The 10,455-nt window shown below is 30.7% G+C and overlaps 1 protein-coding gene across 1 annotated transcript; it reads right to left on the bottom strand.

Moving 5' to 3' along the window:
• Positions 1–3,084: 3,084 nt before the first annotated feature.
• On the bottom strand, positions 3,085–4,809 carry LOC110920267 (probable membrane-associated kinase regulator 2). The gene is made up of 2 exons (XM_022164490.2): positions 3,462–4,809; positions 3,085–3,382 (listed from the first exon to the last, which is right to left on the bottom strand). The coding sequence occupies exons 1-2, from the start codon at positions 4,618–4,620 to the stop codon at positions 3,360–3,362; spliced, it is 1,182 nt and encodes a 393-aa protein (XP_022020182.1). The 5' UTR covers positions 4,621–4,809; the 3' UTR covers positions 3,085–3,359.
• Between the last annotated feature and the right edge of the window lie 5,646 nt (positions 4,810–10,455).

The raw sequence follows: 10,455 nt of genomic DNA, 5'->3' as shown, positions 1-10,455 counted from the left end.
CATCCTATCGCCACATTTAATTATCAACTTGTCTTCCACCACATTATATATGTGATGGATTTAGCGTAGTAGACCATTTATTTCCGAGTTTTACCCCTCGGTTGCCATTTTACAAAAAAAAAAAATACTCAATTGAATTCATTGGACGCTAAGGTTCCGTATCGTGCCTCTTTATACTTATCATAAAGATTTTATTTATCAAAATGCTTGTTCCCAAACAACTTTTAAAGGTCGTTTTCCCGATTTACCCAACAAGGGCTTTTTGGTCAATTACAGTCCCTCATATTACGACAAAGGGCTTTCACTAATATTTGACCATCATATTACTTCTAACTATAATTCAAAATATGCGTACCTGGCTCGGGTCAAGTATTGACCCGTTTTAATACCTTGCATTAATGACTTTGCTAATTTTATAGCAAATGCAAACTTCCGTAAGCCATTTTTTTATCCTGTGAGCATTTGACTTGACAATACTTATTAGTCGTTATTTGTCAAATGGCGCTAAAATCACCATTTAACCCGTTTGGTCTAAACGACCAAACATTTTGCATTTGTATTTGAATGGTATACATATAAATTTACCATTTTCGTTATTTAACCCATTTCGGCTTATGCCATAGGGTATCTTTTAACTTTAACTACGTTTGTCAACACGCGACTAATTACCATCATATTCCTATCATTATTATTAGATTACACTATAAGGTAATCTTAACGAAGACTCATAAATTCTTAGTCATTACATGACTAATTTACCGTTTCGCCCTTTTTACCATGAACCATGGTCTTTATCATTTATGTTTGTTCCGACCCGTATCGATACGCGTCGGAAACCATATTTCGAATAATATCTATATCATAGTCATAACTTGTAGAATGTATAGGTATTCCACAAAAGAAGTGTAAGATTCACTTACCTTGTATCCAAGTTACGCCTTTTCTTCTTTCTTGTTTCGTTTGACCCGCTTCCTCCCAAGCCTCCATCTAGCTTGTCATGAGTCAAACTATCATCATAATCCGTAAGATGGTTAGTTTAGTCATTATTAGCTTCGACTATTCCGTCTTACAAATTTTATGTCGAATCTACCATTCGACTTCATCTTTGGTTAGTTTAACTTTCTAAAAGTTAACTACCGTTATCCATATGACAAATACCATTTGAACTAAATCAACATCATGATTAGAATTCATATTACCCCATATCATACGGGATAAATCGAGTTTGGCAATCACGCATTTCATTTACAATTTCAGCACTTTAGTTTTCATTTAGGCATTTTAACAAACACCTAGTGTGCATGATTTCATATAATTCATAATCAAGTTATTGACTAACTATTTAGCCAAAATTTAAGCATCATGTCACATGTTCATGTCAAATTTTTATATCAAAAATTCTGGATTTTCTTCATGGAGCTCAAATACACTAGGTTAACAAAGATAATTCTAGTGTTTAGCATAATTCTACAAAACCCACTTGACACATGAGTGTATGATCATGAATTCACAACCATGAACATCAATTCAACAAATAAATGACTAGGGTTTACTCCTAGACATAGTTTCATCCCTAATTTCATCCAAACAACGAACATGCAAGCTCAGATTCGAATCTCACAAGTTCATCTAAAATTTAAGATGGAGCCACATAGTAAAATTTCGCATACCTCATGATCCCTTTACTGAGGTGATCACTAATCTATGCTTGGATTTCGATTCGGGCTTGATTTGCCCCTTCAATTTGATGAATTTCTTGAAGTTTAGGGTTGAGTTTTGAGAGCTCCTTGTGGCTCCGATGAAATCGCAGACATCAACACACGTATATGTGTTTTGTGTTTTTTTTTTTTTGATTTAATTAAACTTCATTACATTTGCCCATGTTTAGTTCCTCAACTTTACACAAGTTATTTAGAGGGTATTTTAACCATATTCGTTCTATTATGTCAAGACACTAACTAACTAGGTTAATATTCCTAGTTACTTGGTGGATCCCGGGAGTTATAACTCGTTTTATTTTAAGTCCCGTTAACTCGGGCTCTTATAAACTCAGTTCCTTAAAACTTTGATTCGCTTGTATTTAATATTAGGATTTCTTATTTAAATCCAAATATTTACCGGGTTATTTTTACTACTAACGGTACTTTACCCGTCTTTTAGTGTTAACGGAGTTTGATTACCAAACCCGTTTCGGGATGTTACAAATAGATGCTTTAATATATATACTAGAGGGGTGTCTGTGATGCATGCGGGAGAACACAATATACTAACAAAGACTCCGGTAAAAAGCTTGAACAATTAACTAGTGAAATGCCATATAGATGTGAGGTTTAATAAAAGTTTATAAAATAAAGTAAATATGAAATCTTATAAATAGAAAAGGTTATGAGAATTTAGTTAAAGAGATAAAGGGAGGGTTTTTTCACAGATTTATTTGGTTTTCTCCTTGAATTAGTGTATAAGCAGCATTATTGGTTAGTGGAGATGTATATGATCCGATGGTTCTGGTGGTGGCACAATTATACTTCAATGGTTTGTCAGTAATTCAAATTTGCCGTTAAAAAATAGTTTAACTTCAAAGTATTTATAATCAGTATTATTCATTATTATTTTTATTTAAGTACATGATTGGCATGTATTTATAAAAAATAAAAATAAAATAAAATTAAGGTAGTCACAAAACAATTTTGCACTTTAAACTCTTAAAAATGAACGTAAAAAAAGAGAAATTGTCTCCTTAAATGTATCATACCTTTATACTTTAACCTCCTTAACTTTATCTAGGTGTTGCATTACTTACTTTTTCTCATTTTTAATAAAAAAATTTAATCTCTTAACAATCCACTAAAATATTAACATAACTCAAAAAGAGTAGCGTACAATGCTAGCGTCAACATGTTAACAAACAACTCAAAAAGAGTAGTGTACAACGCTAGTTAACACGTTATGTCACACCCAAGCCTTATAATAAAATATAGAATTCAAGATTATCAGAAGTTAAATACACGATTAAGAAACAACTAAATTAAAAAGAATTTAATAAATGAAACCAAATTATATCACATACCAAACATCATCTGAAAAACAACAATATAATAATCATATAAATAAATAAATAAATAAATAAAAATAAATATAAAATATAAACAAACATTTAAAAACAACAAAAGCTTTACAATCCCATTAATCCCTACTTGATTGATCGTTGATGATGGAGAACTCATTTCTTCCTCGTTTCTATCACAATCAACATCAAATACCCAAATATCCCACTTTTTGACCAGCCACGTCATCATTTCTTCAACTCCTACACCTCCGCCGCACCGGAAACCCAACCGTTTTCACCTTTTCCGGCCACATCACTCGAACATACCATCAGAATCTGAATTTTTTTTTTAACAAAATTAGAAACACAAATTAAAAAATATCCAAAACAAAACTCGATTTATTATTACTTTTACCTTTTGAACCTTTGAATGATTTCTTGCAGTATAGAATAGCGCTTTGAATACCGTCCTCTTGTTGTAGTAACGTATCGTCTCGACGGTTTGACGGTGGTAAACCCGGAGCCGCGGCGGCGGTTGCGGCGGCGATTGCTGTTGATGCAGACCAGGTTTTTCCGAAATGCTTACAAACAACACGAAGTCCAGCAGGTAAATTACCTTGTTGTTTCAGTGCTTTACCAGTACTCTTTAGTAGCGGTGGTTCTGCTTGTTCCACTTCAGAACTACTTGATTGTTTCTCTCTCCTAGGGTTTGTTTCCGAAGAATCTTTTTGTTCATCTGTTGTTGTTGCAGATAATGGGCTTGAATTTTGCTTAATGACTCCCGGAAACGTTAAATTTCCGTTGAACTTCAGTTTCTCGCCGTATTTCTGTGAAACACGAACGTATAGTGGCTTCACTTTTCGTAAATATTTCCGCATCGTCTCTTTGGAAAACTTGTTGTCCTCGAATGATTCGGAACACGTTTCGTTCTCGTGTTGTCGTTTTTTCGAAGGTTTTGAGCTGGTTCGTCTTTTGAATTTTACAGTCATCGAGTTACCACTCGCTTCGGTACAGGTCTGATCTTGTTTCTGCACTTCTGTTTTCGACTCCGTTGGTTCTTCATTTGATGATTCGGTGTTCATTTTCAGATTCCGGAACTTCAACATCATAACTCGAAACTTTGTGGCTGATTTCATGATCGGTTTATGAAACTGCGGTGTCTTTGGGTTTATCTCGGTCGTCCGGTCCACCGGAACAAACCCTCCGTTGAAGAACAATTCATGCGACGGAGAGTCTGACACGGCCATACTATCACCGCTTGAACCGGACATTACCGTCAGTTTCAACTCATCAGATGATTCAGATCCATCACAATCTTCTTGATCACCATCTGTTGCTTCTCTTGCTTCGTCTTGTTCAGGTAGACTGAACTCTATATCGAAAAACGGTCCGTTATCATCAGTCTCGTCGTCTTCTGTTTCTGAAGCGTGACTGCTGACGCCGGTAACAATGGTGGTGGTGTTGCCGGTGGGGGTGGGGGTGGGGGTGGGGGTGGTGACGTTAGCATTGGTAGGTGTTTTATCACCGCCATGAATGTTACCCTTCCAGTATCTTAGCAAGGTGAGAGCATCCATTGTTATGAATGCTGGCAGAATATGAAGCAACCTGCAAGAATATTTATGTGGTGAAAATTAGAGTTGGTGTGGTGGTGGCATGGTGGTGGTTTAAATAGTGATGAAGTACACAGGCAGAGCAGGAGTGAAATAAAGCTTTTTCTCTTTTTTTACTATTGTGTGTGTGAGTGAGAGAGAGTAAATTATATTAAATTGTTTGTTTTTTTGTAAAAAAAATATATTTTTTAATAATTATGGTTATTTGTTTTTTCAAATTAATATTAAATATTTTGTATTAAAATATGCTACACATGTATTTGAGTACATACAACCAAATTATAATTAGTACTGCACAAAACACCAGGAACTACTTGTGTGTAAATGTAAAGTAGTAAGACTGTAAAAAAACAATAGAACTTTAGCATCATGGAAACAAAGGTTATGACAACATTTATCAAAAGTAAAATGGAGGTAAGGATACAAAAGAGAAAATCATGGTATATTTTTTATTATCATACTAACAAACACATTTGTATATGTAGCCTATGAAACACCTAATTTTAATGTAACAAGCATGAGATATTAATAGATTTAAAATTTCATAATCATCTCGTAAAAAAGTTAAAAAGTTATGTAAATAATGTGATATTAGTTAGGCAAATTGGAAATAAATAATCCCAACTCACTGTTATTGGCCAATAATAATCCCAACTCATTTAATCACCAATAATAATCCGAACTATTCACTTTTGTTTGTAAAATACTCTCACGTTAAAAAAACACTAACTAGGTTAAAATATTGGTGATGTGGCTTAACATGTGTGGACTGACGTGGCTGGTTAACATCTTACATGTGTATAAAATGATTATCAGCCTCATTTGTACACACAATCGACTGAATTTGCCCAATTTGTAGAATTAGGGTTTTGAAGGAGAGTGCGATTGTTTGTGCAAATGAGGCTGATAATCATTTTATACACAGGTAAGATGTTAACCAGCCACGTCAGTCCACACATGTTAAGCCACATCAGCAATATTTTAACTTAGTCAGTGTTTTTTTAACGTGGGAGTATTTTACAAACAAAAGTGAATAGTTCGGATTATTATTGGTGATTAAATGAGTTGGGATTATTATTGGCCAATAACAGTGAGTTGAGATTATTTATTTCCAATTTGCCTATTAGTTATCAATTCTAAAAAGACATGTATATATATATGTATATATGTAGCATATGATACATTTAGTTCTATTATAATTTTATTATCTTTTAATAAAGGTAAAAAAGAGTTAAAATGTTACATTTTTTGAAACTCAAAAACCAATAAAAATTAGATGCGAGAATAACGTGTGTTTTACTTTTTGAAATTGCGAAAATGTTGTGATATTAGTTAATATTATGTAAATTGCCAGCTAAAATCGTGTAATATATGTAAAAAGCAAATATTTACATGATATTATCGTTGCCTTATAAAATTAGAAAGCCGGTCTTGAAATCAAATCTACAACATTTTTCTTAGCCTTTTAAAATCATATGAGTTACTGAAATTTTTAGAAAGCCAAAATCGCTTGTGGTGATATTCACAATATCGAAATCGCATCATTTACATACATGAAACCCTTCGAGTAGTTTCCATTTCAGTTATTACACCGTATTAAATATAATAAAAATGTTCTAATGATGTAGGAGTATATCTTTTTACAAATAATAATTTATTGTTATATTAACAACCACATGTGTATATGTAGCATATGATACATTTATTTCTGTTAAAATTTTATAATCTTTTAATAAATGTAGAAAAGAGTTAATAAGTTATATTTTTTGAAACTCACAAACCAATAAAAATAAAATGTGAGAACATCATGTGTTTTACTTTTTGAAAATGCGTAAATGACGCGATATTAGTTAATTTTATGTAAATTGCTACCTTAAAACGTGTAATTTACGTAAAATACAAATATTTACATGATATTATTGTTGCCTTGAAAAATTAAAAGGCCGGTTTAGAAACTGAATCTACGACATTTCTATTAGCTTTTCAAAATCATATGAGTCTTGAGATTTAGAAAGCCAAACTTAGATGAGTGGTGATATTCACAATGCCGAAAACACATCATTTACATACATGAAACTCTTCTAGCTGTTTTTATTTCCGTTCTCACACCGTATAAAAACTAAAAAATGTTGTAATGATGTAGGAGTATATCTTTTAACAAATAATTATTTATTAATATATTAACAAACACATGTGTATATGTAGTATATGATACATGTGGAGAGTTCAAATGAGAAGAAATTTTTTGTAACAAAAAAAAGAACAAATTTCAACCAATAAGAATGCTTTATTTTATTTCTTTTAATGTAAGTATTTAATGTTACTATAAGGGTACATTGGTAAATCTACATAGGCCATTAATTTGTAGTTTTCCTCTTTAATAGCTAATACATTAAATTTTTTTGTAACTTATCTTCAAAATATATATTTTTTCAAAAAAAAATAAAATAAAATAATTTAAAGTGTATGATAAATTAGAAGTTGTGTAGGATAAATTACGAGATGTGTAAGATAAATTTCAACGTGTAGGATGAATTTCGAAATGTGTAGGACAACTTTTTAATGTGTGTAGGCAAAAAAAGTTAGTGTGGGGGATAATAGTCTTTATGACTAATTAATTAGTCAAAAATGATAATAAATGAGATAACTGAAAAACTATTTAATGTTTTACAAAATTACCCTTTGTTCTTTTTCTTCTCAATTAAATTTTCTTCTCAAATGAACCTTCCCCTATGATACATTTAGTTATGTTATAATTTAAAATCTTTTAATAAAGGTAAAAAAGAGTTAAAATGTTACTTTTTTTAACTCACTAACCAATAAAAACAATACATTAATGAAAATGTGTTTTTCTTTTTTAAAATGTATAAACGACACAATATTAGTTAATATTATGTAAATTACCAGCTAAAACCACATAATTGATGTAAAAAGCTAATATTTACATAATATTATTGATGCTTTGAAAAATTAAAAGGCCGGTTTTGAAACTGGATCTACGGCATTTCTCTTAACTTGTTTAACAGCACATGAGTTGTGAGATTTAGAAAGCCAAAATCGTATGAGTGGTGATATTCACAAATCGCATCATTTACGTACATGAAACTCTTCTAGTAGTTTATATTTCCGTTGTCACACCTTTTTAAATTTTGTTAAAAACATTGTAATGATGGAGGAATATATCTTTTTACAAGTAATTATTAATTATTTCATTAACAAACAAGTTCGTATATGTAGCATATGATACATTTATTTATATTATAATTCTATTAATAAAGGTTAAAAATAGTTAAAAAGTTAATAGTTTTTGAAACTCGCGTACCAATAAAAATAAGATGTGAGAACATGTGTATTACTTTTTGAAAATGCGTAAATGACGCGATATTAGTTAATATCATGTAAATTGCCAGCTAAAATCGCGTAATTTAGGTAAAAACCTAATATTTTTCATGATCTTATTGTTGCCTTGAAAAAATAAGGGGAACTGACCTATAATAATCCCAACTAGACGTCATTAGCCATTACCAGTCTCACTTTTGAATATTCCCTATGCCAGTCCCACCTTTCACCTATTTTTCCTCCACCGGTCCTTAGTTAAAAAAATTAAACGGAGTTAAGTTTTTTTTTCCGAATTACAAACTGACGTATTAGGGCTTTTGATCAAAACGAGTATACGAGTGTATTGATGTAAAACTTATCTTGAAACGGTGCTCCAAACCACTTGATTTTTGTAATTGGAAGCAAAACACCCGAATTGAAACACCGTTTTCATCGTTTGGAGCACAATTTCAAGGTAAGTTATATTATTCGACTCGTATGCTCGATCTGATCAAAAGCCCTAAAACGTCAGCTTGTAATTCAGAAAAAAAAACTTAACTCCGTTAAGTTTTTTTTTTTTAACTGAGGACCGGTGGAAGAAAAATAATTGAAATGTGGGACTGGCATGGGGAATAATCAAAGGTAGGACTGGCAATAGCTAATGACGTCTAGTTGGATTATTACAGGCTAATTCTTCAAAAATTAAAAGGCATGTTTTGAGACCGAATCTACGACATTTCTCTTAATTTTTTAAAATCATACGACTTGTGAGATTTTGAAGGCCATAATCGCATAAGTGGTGATATTTATCATGTCGAAATCGCATCTTTTACATACATGAAGCTCTTCTGTAGTTTCGATTTTAATTATCACACCGTATAATTTTTTTTTTACAAACGTTGTAACGATGTAGGATTATATTTTTTACCAGCAATTATTGATTATTACACTAACAAACACATTTGTATATATAGCATATAATACATTTCATTCTATAATAATTTTATAATCTTTAAAAAATTATAAAAGAATTAAAATCTTATATTTTTATTTGTAACTCACAAAACAATAAAAATTAGATGTGAAAACAACATGTGTTTTACTTTTTAAAAAATCGTAAATGCTGTGATAATATTTATTATCATATAAATTGCAGCTAAAATCGTGTAATTTACGCAAAAAGCTAATATTTATATGACATTATTGTTGCCTTGAAAAATTAAAAAGCCGCTTTCGAAACCGAATCTGCGGCATTTCTCTTAGCTTTTTAAAATCATATGAGTTGTAAGATTTAGAAAACCAAAATCGCATCAGTTACATACATGAACTCTTCTAGAGGGTTCCATTTCCGTTATCACACCGTTTCAAATTTTGTTGAAAACGTTGTAATGATGTAGGATAATATCTTTTTACAAGTAGTTATTTATTATTACATTAACAAACACATTTATATAATTTGCATATAATACATTTAGTTCTAATATAATTTTATAATCTTTTAAAAAGGTAAAAAAGAGTTAAAAAGTTATATTTTGAAACTCACAAACCAAAACAAAATGTGAGAACAACATGTGTTTTACTTTTTGAAAATGCATAAATGACGCGATTTTAGTTAATTTCATGTAAATTGCAAACTAAAATCGCATAATTTATGTGAAAAGCTAATATTTACATGATATTATTGTTGCCTTTAAAAATTTAAAGGCCGGTTTCGAAATGAATCTACGACATTTCTCTTAGCTTTTCAAAACCAAATGAGTCGTGAGATTCACAAATACAATCCCCAAATCACATGATTTACATACGTGAAACTCTTCTATTAGTTTCAATTTCCGTTATCACACCGTTTCAAATCTTGTTGAAAACGTTGTGATGATGCAGGAGTATATCTTTTTACAAGTAATTATTTATTATTATATAACAAACACATTTACTTATGTGTAGCATATGAGACATTTAATTCTATTATAATTTATATTCTTTTAATAAAGGTAAACAAGAGTTACAAAGTTATAGTTTTTGGAACTCGCATACCAACAAAAATATGATGTGAGAACAACATGTGTTTTAATTTTTAAAAAATGTGTCAATGACGCGATATTAGTTAATATCATGTAAATTCCTAACTAAAATCACGTTATTTAGGTAAAAAGCTGATATTTACATGATATTATTGTTGCCTTGAAAATATTAAAGGCCGGTTTTGAAACCAAATCTACCGTATTTCTCTTAACTTTTTAAAATCATATGAGTTGTGAGATTTAGAAAGCCAAAATCGCATGAGTGATGATATTCACAATGTTAAAATCGCATTATTTACACATACATGAAACTCTTATAGTAGTTTTCATTTCCATTATCACCTAATTTTAATGTAACAAGCATGGGATATTAATAGATTTAAAATTTCAAAATCATATCTTAAAGGTAAAAAAGTTAAAAAGTTATGTAAATAATGTGATATTAGTTCTATTGTACTTT

Source organism: Helianthus annuus, chromosome 2, assembly GCF_002127325.2.
Source record: "Helianthus annuus cultivar XRQ/B chromosome 2, HanXRQr2.0-SUNRISE, whole genome shotgun sequence".
In the NCBI taxonomy this organism is placed as follows: domain Eukaryota; kingdom Viridiplantae; phylum Streptophyta; class Magnoliopsida; order Asterales; family Asteraceae; genus Helianthus; species Helianthus annuus.
The sequence above is the reverse complement of the archived record's forward strand: the minus strand, read 5'-3'. Positions and strand labels throughout refer to the sequence as shown.

Excerpts from the sequence above, each read along its gene's own strand:
- LOC110920267 (XM_022164490.2), bottom strand. The coding sequence starts at position 4,620 with ATGGATGCTCTCACCTTGCTAAGATACTGGAAGGGTAACATTCATGGC. Across the intron at positions 3,383-3,461 it reads ATCATTCAAAGGTTCAAAAG|ATTCTGATGGTATGTTCGAG; the intron begins GTAAAAGTAATA and ends AAAAAAATTCAG.